Source organism: Rhinopithecus bieti, unplaced genomic scaffold (assembly GCF_001698545.2).
Source record: "Rhinopithecus bieti isolate Rb0 unplaced genomic scaffold, ASM169854v2 scaffold_20129, whole genome shotgun sequence".
Lineage (NCBI taxonomy): Eukaryota > Metazoa > Chordata > Mammalia > Primates > Cercopithecidae > Rhinopithecus > Rhinopithecus bieti.
Genome location: NW_016809657.1, coordinates 475494 through 495571, shown reverse-complemented (window position 1 = coordinate 495571; position 20078 = coordinate 475494). Strand labels below are relative to the sequence as shown.

The window sequence follows — 20078 nt, the reverse complement described above, 5'->3', positions numbered from 1 at the left end:
AACCACCCTCTCCCGCTTCTTCCTACCTCCGTGTCACAGCCAAGGGAGCAGAACTTTGGGGAGGGTAAGAGGTTTCCCTGAGGTCCCACAGTGACTCAGTGACAGTTCGGGTATAGGGATCACTATATCCTGCCTGTCCGTCTATTTTCCCCACTCCCCACCCAACCCCTTGCATTTACAGGAAAGCCTCAGTCCCCAGTGCTGAATATTGACCGATTTCCTCTTGTTGCTTTTCAAATGAATACAAGTTAGGAAGCAAAGCACCAAGCCCTGGATGGTTTTTTTTTTAATTTGGAAAAGAAGGGGTTCTGTATCTAGAGGAGCTTCCATACCCACATCGTCGGTGGCCACGTGCCTGGACGGCGAAGCCTGCCATCTAGCAGGCAGCTATCTCCACCTGGTTTTGTGTTTGGGCTTGCTGGCCCCTCCTCTGGGAGCCTGGAGGGTTGGTGAGTCCTGGTAGTTCTGGGTCATGAACTGGGTGCTTGCTTCAGGTTCGCCCAGGTGGAAGCGGTTCAGAAATATGTCCATTTTCCAAGAGCCTGGAAGGACAAACAGACCATAGGGAGGCAGTGAGAAAGAGCCATGGACTTGAAAGCTAGCAGGAGCCTGGGAGGGCTCAGGGGAGCGGAGGCAGCAGGTGATGTGATGGCCATGGTGCGTAGTGGCTGTAGGAGTTTCTGGCTCCTGCCGCAGAGGCAGTCCCCAGATGTTAGCAGAGCTTCTGAACAGCAGCAGAGCTGCCTGCTCTCCAGAAGGCAATGGGGACTGAGAGCCCAGCCCAAGTCAAGGATGCCTGAGTCTCCTTCCCCAGCGCCTCTGTTTAGCAAAGCTACCTTCTCACTCTCGGGCAGAAAGGAAGCCCAATCATGTGGGCTGCCCACTTCCTCCACTCACGCCCTCTCCCTGCAGGCTCCCCTGACCCTAGGATGGGAGGTTTCACCACTGCTTTCCTTCACACCTGCTCACCCCTGCTGCAGGGGCTGAGATTGGGGCTGAGATTGGCGGAAGTATCAGTGCTCTTCTTTCAATCTTCTCCACTAAACCCCACCAACCTCCTCCTCTCTGTCCTAGGACAGGGCGTGCACCAGGGTGCCTTCCCTGTGGCAGAGGTGGAGGGGCAGCCCCTGGACCCTGGCGGGGGAGCTGGGCCTGCAGAAGCCCATACAGTGCCCAGGTCAGAGGGGTTCCTCCTCAGGGTGGGAAAACACAAGTGTGTACAGGGAGGCGCATCTTCTGGGGCGAGTGTGAACAGGCCTCGTGGCAGGGCGAGGAGGGCACAGCCCGGGGCATGGAGTGAGGCTGAGGGAAGTGGGCAGAGGCATATTCCCATGTTCTTGTTTCCCAAACCCTGGGTGTCAGGCACCCTGGGCAGATGCTTGCCAAGAAAAGGCAGGAAGTAGTTCAATTTGAATCTCAGATAAATAGCAAATCGTTTGTTGGTGTGAGTGTGTCCCACATTCTGCATGGAGCATACTTAACACGAATTTTTTTTTCGTTGTTTATCTGGAATTCAAATTTTATTGGGCATCCTACTTTTTTTGTTGTTGTTTTTTGCTAAATGCAGCAACCTCCCAGGGTGGAGACAGAGTGCCTGGGGAAGACCCTGTCTGGAGCAGAGCTAGGCAGTGGCCGATATACAATGGATTAATGGAGAGCAGTCACCTCTGATACCCAGACAGAAGAAGGCAAGGGGCTGGCCGCTCTCAGAGCCTCACCTGAGGCTCATGGGCCACCCACCCTCTCACCTACCTGTCTCCTTGGTCAGCACCCACCACCCTTTTCATAGCAATTAAGATAGCAAGCCCATTGAAGCGTTCTTGCCTCCCAGAGGCTGCTGACATTTCAAAGATGTTCTCAAGGAGAGGATAATTTTTAATCCAAAACCCAAAATAACAATAACAATAATGCAAATAATAATAGCAGTAACACCCCAATTTCTGTGTTTCCTATGTGTTGGTACTACTCTAAGAGCTTGACACATAATTCGCTTAATCCTTACACCAATCCTAAAAAGGGAGGACCGTTCCCATTCCCAGTTCACAGATGGGATGACTGAGGCACAAAGTGGGGTACTGGCAAGGAAGCTTCGCAGGGGAAGGGATGGGGGAAAGGCCTTTGCAGATTCCCTCAAATCCTATCCGACTCAGTGACTGCATGCTCAGATGGGGCCCAGGGGGGCTGGAAAGCAAGGGGTTCCAGGAGTTCTTTTGCAGAAAGTGTGGCCAAGGTGCTGAGAAAGCCTCTCCCGCTGGAGGTGTACTGACTGCAGCCGGGTTCTCCTAGGAGTCTCAGTGTTACCTGAGTGTTCTTTCAGAGGGGCTGTGCCTGAGCCTCTGCACCCCAGGAGCCCAGCTGGCTGGAAGGAAAGGAATTATGGTATTACGACCCTGGGAATGAGTGTGTGCACACACATGTGTATGTGTGGGTGCATGTGTGTATATGTGTGTATGCTGGTGTGTGTGCATGCCAGGGTAATAAGGGCTTATGGGTGAATTGGTGTGTGACAGGAACAGGGACGAGGGGGCCTTCCCCACCGTAGGGCAGGAAGGAACCCGCATGGCAGGAAGGGAATTGAAACCCATCACGAGGCCAGGGCAAGCTGTGGGGAAGAAATCCCCTGCGTCCAGAGCGAGAGCTGGCTCCCTTCGATAATTCGGAAGCCTCTGAGCCTTCAGTGCCCTGGGGACCTCGTGGTTCCTTTCCAGTCCCAAGTCGACAGCCCTGTGGTTCTCGGGCTCCCTGGCCAGCTCCTGAAACCCAGTCCCCGTGCCGGCTAGCCTCTTGCTGCCTCCTTTCCTGGCTCGCCCGCAACTCCTTACACCCCCTGTTTCCTGCCACACAGGACAAGTTCTAGAAGGCAGAGGGGGTGAGTCAGGCCCTTGGGGTGTGTGGGGAGAGCTGGAGAGCTAGGAGACTGCGGCTTCTGTGGTCACCGCTCAGAGGAAAGCCCCTTCCTGTATGGCACTGCTGTCCCTGAGAGGCAGAGAGTCCGCGGCCAGGCAGGAAGAGGGCAGCGCTGCTGTCTGTGCTTGGGCCACTCCACTGTACCATGGACGCACCCGGGCCAGGCTCTTCCTGGGATGAGGGCAGGGGCAGTGCAGGCACTTCAGAGGCCTCTGTGGTGGGAGGCCTTGGCTAAAGGGAGAAAGGAGGAGGAAGCTGTCTGATGCCTGTCTCATGAGCCACCTGCCCTGTGACTGGGACACAGAGGCCTGGGTGTTTCAGGACAGGGCTGCCGCATATGATGTACAGGTTGATCCCTGCACAACCATAGGGGGTACCGTTCTCATCCTGCATAGCCAGAGGCAGCAGCCCTGGAACTCTCACTTACTGGTCAGTGCTGATAGGAAAGATGTTAGTGATGAGAGATGTTAGATTTCAGCGTTGTTCCAGATGGGGGCCAAGGGGAGAGTGTGATAACCTTATCTAAAGCCACCAGGGGGTTTCTGGGCCACCACTCTGTGCCTGGTCTCCTATTAGGTTCTAGGGGGAAAGATGTCCCCTGTCTTCAGCAGCTGGGGAAGGGTCTCCTCCTTGGAGCTTTAGTCCTAGGGACTGTGATGATGGCAGGAATGTTTGGGAATGGCCCTGGGGCAGGTCTTGACAGTCACTCTCTCCACGCCAAGCTTCCCAAATCTGTGGGGCTGGCTTTCCACCATTTGGGAGTGGTTTGTTACATGCATCTGGACGGCTCCATTGGGCCAGTCAGGGCTAAGCAGGCATCCGAGAAACTGAGAGGTGCTCCACCAAGTCCAGCTGACCCTGGCCCCCTTGCAGGACTTGGAAGAATGAGGAGTCTGCTCCCCTGCCAGAAGTGCAAGCTCTTAGATGAGGTCAGAGCCCCTTTAACACTGGCAGCCATCACCCTCGTCCTCTGCCAGGCATGGGGTCAGCGGAGCTGCCTCGTTTCACCTCCTGCCCTCGGCGAGTTTCTAATATAATACAAGTAATACTAAACTAATCACGGTCTGGTCCTTCAAAGAGTGGCCTTGGCCAGCAGTAGAACTTTGTAGTCTGGGTCCCTAGCAGACAAGTTCCCCACCCCCAGTGACACCCCTGGCTTCCTGTCAGCAGGCCCATTCTCTAGGCTGGGGTGCAGTGGCACTATCACTGATCATTACAGCCTTGACCTCCCAGGCTCAGGTGATCCTCTTGCCTCAGCCTCCTGAGTAGCTGGAGCCACAGTTGTGTGCTACCACACCTGGCTAATTAAAAAAAAATTGTTTGTAGAGACAGGATCTCTTTATGTTGCCCAGGCTGATCTCAAACTCCTGGCCCAAGTGATCCTCCTGCCTGGGCCTCCCAAAGTGCTGGGATTACAGGTGTGAGCCACCGAGCCCAGCCAGGCCCACTCTTAAGACTCCCCAACAGCCGAGGACAGCACTTCCTGGGTGACCCTGCTGTAGCCAAGGGACGTTTCCCACCTGACTGGTCACTTGGTCCTCAGTATTTCCGTCCTGATGTATTTCCCTCTTAGCCTGGGAAGTGGGGTAGGGAAGCTCCTCACCCCAGTTCCATTCTCCCATGGGCCCCTGTTCGGGTGGACTGGAGAATAGGGAGTGGGTTGCTGAGCCCCTGAGGTTGGAGCTGCAGCAGCATCTTGTCCCAGGGCAGTCTCTGTAAGGACAGGGCCCACTGGCTCTGGCTCCGAACAGCCCTGTTCCTTCAGCTGGTGATCTGTATCTACCCAAGGTGGTCACCCTCTTTCCTGGCCTCGCTGCCTTTCCCGTTAGGTAAGGGTACCACTGCTTCTTGTTGGGGGATGGTGGCCCTGAAGAAAAAAACAAAAACTCAACTCTAGCCTAATAACCGCCCCACAGAGAGCCCGGCTCAGGTCTGTAATTTGTCTGGCTCATCACGAGACCAGCCACATTGATAGAAGCACTGATACCTTTCTGCCAAGATTAATGATGTCCTGGCGGTGGTAGGCGGGAGGCCTGAGCCTTTTATTTTTTGTGCCATTAAATGACATCCGGAGACTTCTACTCAGGACCTGAAAAGCCCTTGTTCCATCACATCCAATTACTCCTGGAGGAGATTTGCTGAGTGGCTGATCCTGCGGGCTCGAGAGGCTTTGGGGTAGTGGGGGGCACTGTGACTTTGGCAGGAGTGAGAGGGTGGGGATGCCAGGGGAGTTTGGGGTGGTGAGGGGACCCACATCTCCTCTGGAGAGAGGACCCAGGAGGGCTGAAGAGTAGAAGCTGGTTCTAATTATCCAGCCAGTGCATCTCCTAGGCCTCCTCCGCCCTTCTGCAGCTGAGGGTGGGACACGAAAGGTATCAGGAGGATGGGAGACTCTAAGCTGCCAGTTTAGCTCCCAGTGATAAATTCCAATATTTGGTAGTGGTGACAGTTGGCTGACATTTTGGGTAGAATCTGGGGGCTTATCTGTGGTTTCTTCATGATGTGTTCAGTATTGCTCGGGACGGCTGATGTTTGGCTGGACTGGGACTTGCTTCTTGAGGAGGTCCACCTGGGGCTCATGGAGATTTCAGGTGGTTCCCAGCCTGGGCGCCTGTCTGAGTGTTGCCCGGGATGGCCCCAGCTGGGCGGCTGCCAGGCCCCCAGTTCTACCCGCTTGGCCAGGTGGGTGGGGCCCTTTGGAGGAAGAGCGCCTCCTGCCACAAGCCCACACAGTGATCAGGGGCTGGGCCCTGGGGGATGCTGGGGCTGGGCCAGGTGAACCACAATGGGAGGTCATGGGGGTGGGCTGAGTGTTTGTGTCTGTCTGTGTGTGCGCTGGTGGGGGGCAGTCTGAGGGCGGAGGCTGCTCTCCAGGCAGGGCCTCCTTTCCTCTCAGACCTCTTCCCTCCATGCTTCCTGACACCACGAGCTGCTGTGTTCTGCTACCAGGCTGGTGGATTTCCTCCCAGCCTCATCCCTCTGCGGCAACACCGCGTACCCTTGAAGCTGCGTGGGGCTCTGCTGCCCTTGGCCCCAAGATTCCCCTTCTTTCTCACGCACCGAGGCCTGCATGCCTTCAGATGCCACAAGCAAGACTTCAACCCCCTGTGTGGCAAGTCCCTGCCTGTCTCTCCTCTCTGACCCCTGTGGGTGGGTGGCTCCACCTCTGAGCTGCTGAATTTGGGTGCCTGTGGTGCTAGGGAGTGGTTTATGGCTGCCTGGTCCAGGACTTCCATTTTGCAGTGAACAAGTTTCCCCTCTGAAGGCCCTGAGGCTGCTCTGGAGGTGGTGACCAGAGCCTCTCTTGCCTGTTAGTTTCCAGCACGGTGACACCATCCTGGGCACTTGGCCTTGGAGTGGCTTCTGGAGCAAGCTGTGGCATGTCCTCTCGTGGGGCAGAGAGGGGATTTCCCCTGCTCGCTTGCAAGAGGAGTGTGAGACTGGCTTGTGACACCTCTGGCTGAGGTGACTGAGGTGTGGTGTGGCACAGACCATAGCTCCCCAGTAGTCTGAGGCTCAGCCACAGCCAGGGAGGGGGCATGTGCATGGACCATTCTGGGCAGCTGCTGCTGGCCAAGGAGGCCCGGGACAGCAGGATGCAAATGCACTCTGTCTGTATCCCCAATGGGGCTCAGAAGTCTGGTGGTCTGGGTCAGGAGAACGGGGATGTAGGCAAGACGGTGGCAGGTGCAAACAGCCCTTCCCTGGAAGTCAGAAGAAAGTCAAATGGCTCTTAACTGTGGATGCTCTTGGTAAGTCATGCCACTCACTGTTTCAGGCTTTGCTTTCCTCATTTGTCCCGGGGTAGGGGTGATGGCCACTGTCCTGCCCCCTTGGCATGGTTGGCAAGGGGAAGGCCAGGGAGGTCAGGGAGGCTGGTGGAGAGGCGGGACAGGGAGAACATGGATCAGTGCAGAGACTGTCACTTGTGGGCATGGTCCTCACAGAGGTAGCTGCCTTCTCAGGTGCTGAGGGAAGCTGATGTGTGTTTGTGAATGTGGGGGTGTGAGAACGTGCAGATCCATGTGTGTGAATGGCTTGTGGATGTGCATACTTGGGTGTGTCCCACACACAGACACACTCATTGACTGAAAGCCCACAGTGGGCTGGGCACAGGGACAGGTGGGAGAAGGGAAAGAAGGCAGAGGTGAGCACTTCTCTTAAGGAACTGATAGTCTCATGGTGGAAGGGGGGCCGCCACGAGCGGCAAGTGATTTAGGAATACAGAAGAGATCAAAGCAGATGTCTGGGGAGGCACGACAAATGCTGTGCGAGTAGAGAAGACGATAGAGACTAGAGATGCCAACAGCAGGCGGGAGGAAGCCTGGCTGAGCGGATCAGCTCTGTAGGGGGTTGTTCCAGAGGGCGTGATGAAGGTCCAGTAGGGGATACTGGTGCTTGGAAGGTGGGCAAGGCATTGCGGGTCTGGGTAGGGGAGAATGAGGTGCCCAGATGGGCAGTGGTGGGCCGGCAGATGTGAGCAAAGAAGTAGTTCAGGGATGTTCTGGCAGTGTGCTGCGCACAAGGGCAATGGTACAAGGTGCAAATGAAATCTGCCTGGAAGGGAAGATGTCCCCCTCAGAGGGGTGTTCACTTAGAATCAGAGGGAGAAAGCCTAGCATGTCACAGGCCTGAGATAATGGTGACTGCAAATCTGGAAAGGTAAAGTGTGGCCTTTGGGACATGCGTCGCACAGCTCTCCTATGATGCTGGCCAGCCAGCCCTTGTCAGAGGCACCAGTTAAGGCTGTTTAGAGTTCAGAGGTCTGTGCTCCTCCCGCACTGGGGACCAGTTATGCTTGCGCTGTTTGAATATCTTCCCTAACTGTCTCAGTGAGCACCGCCTATCCACAGAGCTACACCAGGGTGACTCCACACATGCATGAGAGCAGGGACACCATCACGTGGTGACTTCTTACAGCACCCAAAACAGCGCCAAGCACACACTAGGTGTCTGGCATCAGCTGAGCGAATGCAGAAGGCATTACTGAGTTATGCCAAGCGTGGTTCGAAAGTGGCCAGAGAGGAAGGAGCTGTGCAAAGGTAGGAGGAGTGGGATAGCAGGGCAGGGTTTCATCAGCTAGAAGCAGGGTAGCTCTAAGCCCCTCTGGGGCCCTTGCTGTGCTCCTGGCCTCCTGGGGTCTGATGGAAGACCTCTACTAGGAAATGTCAGGGTTGGCCGGGAGAGTCGAGCCTCATCAGCTGGTCCCTGCATTTATTTGGCAGAACAGAGAGGTGAGGACAGCCCAGGAAGCTGGGAGCAAATCAATTTCAGATCATTCAGTTGCAGATCAACTAGTCCAACCCCTTATCTTGATGAGGTCAAAATCAAGGCACAGGGAGGGGAGGTCACCCAGCCAACATCAAACAATCAGAGTCGGGATGTCAAGATCTCATTTGCTGACCACATGTACATTGTCCTGGAGTCACAGTAAAAAAAAAGGAATTCTGGGAAGGGTTTCACCTCCTTGGGTCTGAACAATGCCATCCCTACACCCCTTTACATAGTCATGACAGGCTCTACTAGAATCATCTCAAGCTCCCTTCTTCACCCTAAGCCTGTCATTCACCCATAAGATCCAGGGAGGGAAGAGGCCTGAATAGGATGGGGTTCAGGGGCCCATCTGCCATAGACACCCCTCTACCTGGTTCCTGTAGGCTGACCTTTCCCCTCGAGTCTCTAGAAGCTTTTCCTGCCTGTTCACCCGGGGGACACAAGCAGCTGGTTACACCACACTGCCCCCACCGCCGCCCCGCCCAACCCCTGGCATCCCACTTCCTCCACGGATTCTCTCCCATGGAGAGAAATCTAGATCAATGCAAGTCCTGGGGCCTGTGTTCATTGGCAGGGCCCCATGCTCTGGCCTCCCAAGCACTGGTCCAGCCCTGGGCTCCATAAGTCCCCAGGCACTGTCCAGGTGCTTCAGAGAGCACCAGACCCTGAGTGTTTCAACACTGTGCAAGGACCTGGGGTTTCTGCTTTTGCAATCACCCCTGGGTTCATCCACACCTCACTGTCTCATGTCTCGACCCCTCTGGTGGTGTCCTGTCCTCTCATTCTCGTCAGTTCTGCCTGTCCCTCCAGGTTCATCATCTCCAAAGAGTGACTTTTGAGTGTTGCTTCTCCGGTAAATAATCTTGAATGGCTTCCCAGAGTCGACCCACAAAAGCCACTCCTCTGCCAGACTTTTGAGAACCTTGTTTTCCCCCTTCCCCTCCATTTTCTCACTGAAACACACACACACACACACACACACACACACACACACGATTTCTCCAACCCAGAGCTCCCTCTTCCTTCACTCAAGGATTCAGCTCTCCTCCTTCTCTAGGGCCCAGCCCTGCTCCAACCTCCTCCCCATGGCCTCAGGGCCAGAGAAATTTGTAGATCATCTGGAGCCAACCCCTCATTTTCTAGATGAGGAAACCGAGGCCCAGCAAGGTTCATTCATTGGCCTCAAAGTGAAATCACTAACTAGAGAGAGGGGAGTCCAGATTGCCTCACTCTACAATAAAACACCTTTATACCCTCTCTGGCTGGAGAGGGCACAGTGTTCTGGAGGGAAGGGCATAGTAGGAAGGGAAGAGATCTATTCCTGAGTCCACAGACTTCCAATTGTCCTTACAGTTAGAATCACACAATTAAGTGTTTAATTACAACCTGCTCTGCATTGTTATTTAATTATTTCCAAAGCAGACTGTAAGCCGCTTGAGGGCAGGGAAAATTCCTGGTGCCCTTGATTGTGTCTTCTCTGAAGTTCCCAGCACAGCGCTGGGCACATGGAAGGCATCATATGGCAAGACTGGGACCTTGGCTGGGGCTTTCATCTGGGAGGGCCATTTTAAACTCTGTCCAGATGCAAGTCCAGTTTCTAAGTTCCCCATGGACGAAAGGTGGGTCAAGGGGTGGGGTGGGGAAGTACACAAGACCAAACAATGGGTTTCAGGCCCAGTGTGTTTTGGCTTCCTTGCCTGGTCATCAACATCCTGGGAGGGGTGGGTCAGGCCTTTGCTGGTACCTCAGGCCACTGTGGTTTCTGGAAGACAGGCTGCCGTCGAGCCTCAGGAGCCCCAGCACACAGAGTAGGGAAGCGTCTTTGGTGTACGCAGCTCTCTTATTCCCTTGTCTGTCCCTCCTCATGGCATCTCCTGATGCTCTATCCTTGCCTCCATCCTGCCTTCAGAAGGCACTTACCCCACGAGAGGCTCCTGCCCTGGGCATAGGCATGGTAACCCCGGAGTCTCATGGTGGGGCTCAGAGGCAGTGCCTCATTTTATGAGAACCCCATGGGTGGGGGAATGTCATAGGCTGAGGTCCTGACATCTTTGGTGAGACTGGTAGCCAGAGTGCTGGAGACAGTTTTTCTTGGTCTGGGCAAGATACATAATTGTGTTTCCTTCTCTCGGCATCAAAACTTAAAAGTGTGTCTTTGGCAAAGCCATTTAAACAGATTCATGGATTGGCAAGGCGCTGAGGGCACCTGGGGAAGGTTCACCGGTGGAAAGTTTGCACCAGCTCCACTCCCGGGGTGGCCTGGAGCCCTCTGTGATTGGTAGGCCCTGCTCAGCACATCTGAAAGGCCCAGTCGCTCAACCTGTGCCTTTCTGGGCTCCATGTTCCTCTCCTCTGGGGCCTCCGGCATTGCAGCTGTAGCAATACCTGTGTCAGCTTCCCAGTGGGTGGATGTTTGGTCAAGGTCACTGGGTGAGAGGCAATGGCTGATGACACCCACCCTCCCATTTGCCTTCCTGCCAGCCTGGGGGACATGCTCCTTGCACTCTCAGATGGCATTTGTGCAGTCTCTATTGTCTTCCCTTCCCTAAAATTGGGGAGGTGATAGAGTGCAGGGGTGGCTTTATTTCCCATTTTCTGGAAGAGAAATCTAAGGTTCAGATGGTGGGAGGTGGAGTGGGGGGCATGGCTCACACTGGGTCAGGTGAGTCACTTGTGGCATGTTGCAGTGGCCAAGTGGCCACCGCTCCTGCTCCCTGGCCCTGGTGGCGGGAGGACCGAGGCCAAGCAGGCAGGGTTCACCATTAGGAGGCTATACGGAGTTGGTCTGCTCCAGAAGCCAAGGAGGGCTGCTCAGAGAAGCTAGTGGAGGGGGGATGGTGGGGGACATCTTCACCTCATCACTAAGATGGCACAGCCGACCCAGTAATTAGCAAACCGTGAGGATAGACCGGCAGGGTGGCATTCCAATGCCCTCTTGCCCAGATCAGACTCGATTACAGAACACAGTGACTTGCCAAAGTTCAGCGGCAGCTGTCTGCACATGCCATGCAAAGTTTCGGGGCACTCTTCTCCCTGGCTCCAGTCACCCACTTTGAGACCCTGCCTTACATAGCAACCCACTCAGCTAGAGCCTCCACATTAGTCTGTGGGGCTTACTTCTCAAGGGAGACCACATCTGATGCCAACATCTTTAAGGAACTCCTTCCAGTTTGCTCCCAAGAAACACCAGCCTTTGACACCAGTCTCCAAGGCTAATGAGTGGGGGTCAAGGCCCTAATTTCCCCATAAATGCATGAAGCGTTGGTTCCACCCCAGAATTCACCCTGGAGGTGGATGGAAGGATGGGAAGGTCTTACCTCGAGTTTTGTTTTCCTTGGGAAGGAGAGAGATGACTTTTCCTTCCTGAAGATAGACAAAGAACTGGTAGTGATGGAAGCCACTGTGTGGTGGTGGGGAGGGAGCCTGGTAGGCTACAGGTAGAAGAAGGAGAGAGGTGGGCATCAGCATCCCATATTACCCAGGGCAGATCTCTCTGTCTTCCCATGGTCCTGCTGACCACCCTGGGGCCCCGGATCGGGACTCACCCATGCAAACCATTAGGATTTGTATTTGGCGGGATCTCAGCTTCAGTATCTTCATTTAAGAAGTACATATTTTGGTGGGGGTGAGAGTGGGGGAGGAGGTGGTCCGAGAGGAAACACCCTGAGCTGGCTTGAAGGCCTTGAGTGCTGGTGTGGCTCCCAGGCCTTTATGGGCCAGTGGGTGTTAGCATTGTCCTGTTTTTGCTTTAGTCTATCCTGATGGATTTCCTGCCTCAAGAGAAGCCCATCTTCCTCTGCGAGTGTGTTTGGCAGAGGATTTTTATTTATTTTTTCGGCATTTGCTTATGAACTCAATCCCCAAAGAAGCCAATTTCTTGGCTGCGTCTGGAGGATCTGGAAGTGGTTACAAGGGTGGGTGGGACTGGGTTCAAAGGTTTGATCATGGGAGCTGTAGGAGCTGGGCGCTTGGGGCACCGGGAAGAAGGCCCCTCTCCCACTCCTTCCCTCTTCCTCCAGGAGGCTGGGTTTTTTCTTGATGGGGGGAAAGTGGGGTGGGGACATCCCTCATTCTTTCCCCAAGTACGTGCAGAAAGACAAGATCTTGCTGGCCTGGCCTGGGTCTTTCAAGGTGGGCCTCTTTCCCAGCATACTTCAGCCCTTCCCACTACCCTTCCCTCTCTCCATTTTCCTTTCCATGGAGGAGAGCCAGGCTGGAGCCAAGAATCTTCCTGGGTGGGTGGGAAAGAAGCAATTGCAATGAGGATGTTGGTGGGAGGGTGTATTGGTCCTTTATGGCCATCTCCCCTTCTTTTCTCTCCCGATCATTAAACAAAAGCACGACTTGCTGCTTGGAGCATTGGAAGAGTCCCTCACTGTGTACTTCCGGCCACTGGTGGCTTCCAGCATGCCAACAGCCGGGGAATTCCTGACGATTCATCTTTCCCTGCATTTTTGGATCGCAGATCAGATGTGTGTGTGTGTGTGTGTGTGTGTGCACGCGTGCGCACTCAGAGTGAGAGCAGAGCTGGATGTGCTTGGAGCCATGTGAGTGTGTGTGGTTGGAGGTCTCCACTTGGGGCGGGTGTGTGCACACGAAAAGCCAGTGTGCAAACACCCTGAGGCTGTTTTGGAGGCCCTGTTAGTGTGTGTGTAAATGCAGGTAAAGGAGCATTTTTCCTAAACACCACCAGTGCTGAGAAAGTCTTCTGAGCACAGGCGGGTGCCAGGGAGTCTCCTCGTGCGCAAGTCAGTGTGGGCGAGGTGGGTGGGTATGTGGGCTGTGGAGTGCACTGCACCGTGGGCACACTTGACGCTGCCCAAAACTGGTGACCTCGGTTCTGTGCAGACAAGTCTGAAGTGAGAACTCACTGGATCTGTGCAATGGAGAATTTATCCGCAAGGGAGATAGAGACTAATGCCTCTCACTAGGGCTTTCCTCAAGAATCCCCCATGTAAAACCTCCAAAGGCAGAGAATTGAGGCATGAGGAGGAGGGGAAAGGGTTCACACATGCTAGACTACTTCTCCGAGCCAGGCCCTGGGCTGTAGGCCTTCACTTATGACATCTCCTCCATCTTCCCATTTCCTGGAGGCTTGAGAGGTGAAGCCAGGCCAACAGTGAGTGGTGGGGCTGGGATTTGAATCCAGACCTGATTGGTGCCGAAGCCCGCGCTGCTTCATGGAACTGCAAGGCTAAGTTTGGTGCCCAGTCCTGTGCCAGAGGCCAGCCCACTATCTGAGCATCCCTTTCAAGGTAGGTTTTGGGCACCATCCTGGGGCAGGGATCTGAGAGAGGGGAGCTGGGGGGAGGATGGGGGTGGACAGGCGTTGCAAACAGCCTCCAGTCAGATGGCCCCCTGCACTGTGACGCTGGCTGCATTCCTTACTAGCTGTTCACATGGCACAGGATGGTCTGTGCCTCAGTGTTATCCTCTTTAAAATGGGGACACTGATGGCAGTGACCATAAAAGGCAGTTGTGGAGATGAAATCAGGGCATCCAAGAAAACTCTCAGGCTGGCGCTAGCACACGACAAAGCAGCACCATGAGGTTTTGATTCCTGTGATCGTTACTGATGCCCTGGCTGGGGGAAGGGGTCCCTAGGGTCTTACTCACCCGATAACTCCTGGCCCTGAATCTTCCCTTTCTTCAGGTCGGCGCCCTGAAAGAAAAGACAAGCAGGGCTGTAGGTTATGCCTTGGGCACACTTCAGGCCACGTGGGCTCTGCGGGATTGCTTCTTTCTCTGCAGGAGGCGGATGGGAGAGGAAGGAGGATGGGAGAGGAAGGAGGATGGGAGAGGAAGGAGGATGGGAGAGGAAGGAGGATGGGAGAGGAAGGAGGATAGGAGAAGAGGAACATGGGAGAGGAGGAGGATGTATGGCTGCTTTTGGGAGACAGGGCAGTGAGTGGGGTTTTGGAATGGGTACCTCAGGGGATCCAGGGAGAAAGGACAGACACAGGTGTTGCTGAGGGTGGCAAATGGACACCTTCCCTCTAGAGAAGCCCTGTAGGACACTTCCCAAAGAGCTGTTCCATGATCCCCATCGGTGCCTGAGACTGGGTGCTCGACATCACCTGTGGGGTCTGGTCAGATCTAAGGGAAGCGCTTAGATCTGCAGTTCTCTGGATCTTGCTAAGGAGCCCATCTTCTCTGGAGGGAGGATTCTGCTCCCTTTGGAACCTTTAGAATATTAAGCAGTGGTCTCTGAGCAACCAGTGGGGGAAGGGAAAGCAGGAGGAGGCTACACTGCCTGATTCTGTGGTAGCTTCTCCCCACCCTCATTTAACTTAGCCCACAACTCTGGGGCAGTTTCTTTGGCCACTGGGACAGCCTCAGTTTCCCTCCTCTCTTTCCCTCCCTCCTCCCCTCCACTCGGTGTCTGTGGGATAATGAGGTGACCCCGGGGGTGGGTGCTAATTACTGTTTGTGCAGGACCAGGAGATGCTCAGATGAAAGAGACTGGAGCCGGGCCCCTGGTTCTGTGCCATGGCTCAGGGGCCCCAGGCCATGCCAGGGAGCCCCGAGGCCCCTAGGTGTGGGGTTTTATAGCCTTAATGAAGGTGATTAGCGTGACTCTTAATTGAGTCTGCCGACACCTAACTGTGCCCTGGCTACCTTTTCACCAAGCCTAGAAGAGGGGCTCATGGGTTGCTGGGAGGATGGGGGAGAGGTGGGAGGCCCTGCTTGAGGTGGGGGCAGGGGTAGGTGAGATCCAATTCCCTAGCTTGTGGTTTACCTTTTATAGAACTAAAGTCCTACTTGCCCAGTCCAGAACCCACCAGATCTCCTCCCCTTTGAACTGCAGCTTCTATATTACTGTCCTCACTTTGGGCCTCTTGGTCAGATATCCCTCTTCCAAGGCTGGTTCCCATAGACCTAGGTCTCATTTGGTTGGAAGAAGGAGCAGGAGACTGTGGAAGGATAGAGCCTTCACCCATGAGCCCCTTGTACTTCGTCTTCTTCACCTGATGCAGGTGAGATCCCCTTCCTTCCTTTCTTCCTTCCTTCCTTCTTTCTTTTTCTTCTCTTCTCTTCTCTTCTCTTCTCTTCTCTTCTCTTCTCTTCTCTTCTCTTCTCTTCTCCTCTCTTCTCTTTTTTCTTTTCTTTTCTTTGGAGTCTCGCTCTGTCATCCAGGCTGGAATGCAGTGGTGCGATCTTGGCTCACTGCAACTTCCGCCTCCCGGGTTCAAGTGATTCTCCTGCCTCAACTTCCTGAGTAGCTGGGATTATAGGTGCCCACCACCAGGCCTGGCTAATTTTTGTATTTTTAGTAGAGTCGGAGTTTCAGTATGTTGGTCAGGTTGGTTTCGAACTCCTGACCTCCAGTGATCCACCCGCCTCAGGCTCCCAAAGTGCTGGGATTACAGGCATGAGCCACCATGCTCAGCCAAGATCTTTCTCCTTTAACTTCCTTCCATTCTCCCTGATCCTGTTCTTTTCTGCTCAGGAGAATCTGGGCAGCCTTCAACGTCAGGTCCCACCCATACGGTCATGCACACTCCAGCTCTGTCTCGCTCCCCTTTCATCGCGGTCCCCCAACTCCCCATATTTTGGGCCTGGCATTATCCAGGGCTGGCATTATCCAGGCCCAGGTGTGGCCAAAGGGCTGCGGCCCACAAGGTTAAGGGATTGGAGAATGGAAACCTATCTCCTTGATGCCCATCTCTTCCAGGAGAGGAGGGAAGGCCTTGACAGATGCCCAGCAGCCACTCTCCCTGCAGAGCTCTTCTGCCACCCTAGCAAGATGGAGAGTTCTGGGGCTGAGCTCAGGGAAGACCCGCCCAGCCTGGTCTGCCCTGAGCTCCTCATCCTCCCCTTATTCCTTTCCAAGTCAGTCCAGCCAGCGGTTTGTTTAAACAAAACAACAGCAACCTAAGCTGGCTGTTTCTTTTCAATTCCCCCCAGGCTTGGGTCCCACTCAGAGTGAGTCCAGGGAGCGGGTAAGGGTGGGGGCTGGGGCCGGTCAGATCAGGGAGCTGGTTTGTGCAGAGCCGCAGCGGGTGGAAAGGCTGATCTGGCGCCTTGATGGGGTGGGAAGGCTCCCTTTCTTCATCCTTTCACTCTGGGGAGCTTTCCTTATCAACTGGGGCCAGCATAGGCAAAGGCTCTGCAAATCCTTACGGTGGGTTTGCTGAGGCAAGCCACTGGCCCTTCCTAGTCACTCAGCAGACCCTGTGCTTGACTGGGGCACTGATGGCAAATGGACTGTTCAGGTCCCCCCCCCCGGAGCTGGTCCCACAGACAGGTGCTGGTCCTCATTGGCAGAAAGAATGGGGGAGGACCTGGTGGCAGAAGGGCCCCCACATGGTGTGGGGTCAGAAGCTGTGATTGACTTGGATTGTCTTAAGAATTGCCTAAGTTCCCTTTGGCCATAAACCTTCCCTCATTGGTCAGTCCTAGAGGGGCTACAATTTCTACCATGGAATCAACACCTGGTAGGGGCCTTAGGAAACTAAATTCTAAAAGGTGAGAGAGTTGGGTTCCAGAGAGGGAAAACCCCAGAATGTTCAAGGAGAATGAGACCTTGGACCTTAGGCCCTTCAACATCAGCTGACTCAAGGTCTCATGCCTTTTGACCTCAGTGCCATCCTGTGCTCTTTCTGTGACACCATGACAATCCCAGCATTTCTATGGGAGGCATCATTTTCCAAAGACCATGATTAAAATACGGAGATATTATCAGGAGGGCTGGGGCTGCGGTGAAAATGGGGACCCTGCCACCTGACTTTAGATCTTCTAAAATATCTTCATGATGGCCAAGTGCAATGGCTCACACCTGTAATCCCAGCACTTTGGGAGGCTGAGGTGGGCGGATTGCTTGAGCCAAGGATTTTGAGACCAGCTGAGGCAACATAGCAAAACCTCATCTCTACAAAAAAATGCAAAAATTATCTGGGCATGATGGTCTACACCTGTAGTCTCAGTTACTTAGGGGACAAAACTGGGAGGATCACCAGAGCCCAGGGAGCTGATCCTGAGCCAAGGTGGTGCCACTGTACTTCAGCCTGGATGACAGAGTGAGACCCTATCTCAAAACAAATATATGGATTAGAAAGTCACTTCTAGCCTGTGATCACACTAGAAAGCTGAAACTCTTTACGGATGGATGAGATTCAAGGAAGTTTCAGGAGGTAAGAGGGAGAAACCTGTAGTTTTGAGCACTGCTCAGGGCTGCTGGGCTAGGAAAGTGCCCAGGGAGGAGGGAGTACCAGCCCAGCATTTGAGGAATACAGGCACCAGTCCTGTCATGTCTGAGAAGAGACAGGCTTTGGAAGGAGACCCTGAAGGAGGCTGAAAGTTGAGCTTTCTCACCTTTTAGAATTTAGTCTCCAAAGGCCCCTACTAGGTATTGATTCTGTGGTAGAAATTGTAGCCCCTCCAGGACTGACCAAGGAGGGAAGGTTTATGGCTGAACCTGCAGGGTCTGCTAAGAGCTCCCCCACACCTTGGGCCTCCTCACTTTGACCCTGCTGCCTCCCCCAGCCCAGACTCCAGATGTGCTCTTGCCTCTTGAAGATGGGCTGAGCACAGACCAAATCTCCTTTCCCTTCCTATAGCTAAGACAGGCTGACATTTTCAAAAGGAACTTGTTTAAATGCTAAGGTTAAAAAAAAGAAATATAGTTGACCCTTGAACAACATGGGTTTGATTTGTGTCAAATCAAAACCTATAAACAGAAGTTTTTTCAACAAAAGTTACAGTGAGTGTGCCTGCCTCTCCTGCCTCCCCTTCCACCTCCTCTACCTCTTCCACCTCTTCAGCCTTGGCCACCCCAAGACAGCAAGACCAACCCCTCCTCTTCTTCCTCCTCCTCAGCCCACTCAGTGTGAAGACGATGAGGACAGAGACCTTTATGATGATCCACTTCCACTTAACAAATAGGAAATATATTTTCTCTTCCTTAGAATTTTTAAAATACCATTTTCTTTCCTCTAGCTTACCTCATTTTAAGACTACAGTACAGAATACATATAACATATGAAACATGTTAATTGACTGTTTAGGTTATTGGCTTCCAGTCAACAGTAGGCTATTAGTAGTTAAATTTTGGGAGAATCCAGTTATACTTGGATTTTGACTTTGTTGGGGGTGGCACCTATACCCCCTCATTGTTTAAGGGTGAACTGTAATTATAGAAATTATAGACAACATAGATGTAGTTCAGTTTCTCATCCTCAAGAATGCTGAAAAGCCCAAGATGGGTTTTTCAGGCGAGAAGGCCAGGAACACCGAGGTATTTGGGTAGTGTGCCTAGGAGGACATTCTGGGCCTTTCTGAGTCTGGGACTGGAGGGCCTGGGGAAGGCAATTCTTCCTCATCAGCATCCTCTGTAGATGGGGAGTCTAAAATACCCATGAGTCTCCTAGCAAGGGAAGGGAGGAGGAGGTGAATTCCTTAGAAGGACTCTTAAATGCTCAGGGTATAAGAAAAATAGTAGTCATCACATGTTCTCATAAGTGGGAGCTGAACAATGAGAACACATGGACATAGGGAGGGGAACAACACACACTGGGGCCCGTGGTGGGGGCAGGGGGAGGGAGAATATCAGGATAAATAGCTAATGCATACGGGGCTTAATACCTAGGTGATGAGTTGATGGGGTAGCAAACCACCATGGCACATGTTTACCTATGTAATAAACCTGCACATCCTGCACATGTTCCCCGGAACTTAAATAAAATAAAATTTAAAGAAAAGAAAAGAAAAAGAATAGCAGTCACTCCTTTTTCCTAGAAGCTGGCCCCAGTTGTGTGTGTGTGTGTGTGTGTATCTGTGTGTGTATGCATGTGCACATGTATGTGAGTGTAGGGTACTGGGTTTGTGCATGACTGCTTGGCACAGAACTAGGTGCAAATTATTCTAACTGCAGAGAAGGGGGCTCAACACTGTGAACACTTTGGAGGTGCTTCTGGGTTCCTAGAACATGAGATTTCCTTTCTAGCTCTCTCCCACCTCAGAGCCCACTGCTTCTCTGGCAAGCTAGCCAGGAACTGGCAAGTAAGATACTCAGGGAAAGTTGTGGCTCGACTGAGAGTCATAGCAACCCCATTCTCAGTCCAGGGTGATGCAGACTGTCTTCCCAGACTTGTCCCATCTGGGTCAGGTAAAGAGCACCGTGCTGGAAGCCAGGGGTCTATCCCCACTGCTATTACCTTGCATTTGTAACAGGCTTTCAGCCTTATTCTCCAGGCAACCATCCAACTGATTGGTCTCACAACATCCCATTCAGGGGAAGGGCAGAGATCTTTAACCCCACTGGACAGGAGAGAAACCACAGAAACTTCAGCTCCTCAAGGGTGGGGACTACACCCTGCCCATCTTTGTGACCCATAAGATGCTCTGCACATGGTGGGTATAGTCAAAGTCCGTGGGTGCCCCGGCCCAGCGTCCAGCCCTTGCAACTTGAACCATCCCTACTTAACAACCTCTATCCTTTGGGTGTCCCTATAGGGACAGAGAGCTGCATTTTCTGAGGCCTTTCATAGACTTGCGGGTCCAGCGACACTCCTCCCTCACCTGGGGAACCCCTTACGTAAAGGCTCTGGCTAGATTTGGTGTGTGAGGTCTGCAGTGTGGGGAAGGGGTATGGCTCAGTGCTGGTCTCAGCAAGGATGCTGGCCCAGTTCCCTCATTCCCCTTCAATTACCTGTAGGCAGTGGCCCACCCACTGGGGCGTTTGTGAAGGCCCCAGATACGCAGGCTCGTGGTCCCTCAGAGCAAAGGGTCAGTCGCACATATCCTTGAGTGAGGGAGATGATTTAATCTCTTTTCCCACCTCTTCCCATTTGCACAGGAGGATTCAGTCTTCTTCTGCCTGGGTGCAAACCCCGTCAGAGTGGGAAGTTTTGCTTTTGATCTCTGGGTGAAAGGTGGGAGTGGGGATGGGGGGATTG

General features: G+C 53.5%; 1 protein-coding gene across 2 annotated transcripts in view; it reads right to left on the bottom strand.

Annotated features, from left to right (window-relative positions):
* Positions 1-268: 268 nt before the first annotated feature.
* PEBP4 (phosphatidylethanolamine binding protein 4) overlaps positions 269-20078 on the bottom strand; it is a 228290-nt gene continuing 208480 nt past the window's right edge. For both annotated transcript variants that reach the window (XM_017890013.1, XM_017890012.1), the window contains exons 5-7: positions 13798-13843; positions 11499-11612; positions 269-542 (exon numbers count right to left, since the gene is read on the bottom strand). In XM_017890013.1, the coding sequence (XP_017745502.1) occupies positions 388-542; positions 11499-11612; positions 13798-13843 (315 nt within the window). In that variant the 3' untranslated portion in view covers positions 269-387. The remainder of the gene's footprint in view (positions 543-11498; positions 11613-13797; positions 13844-20078) is intronic.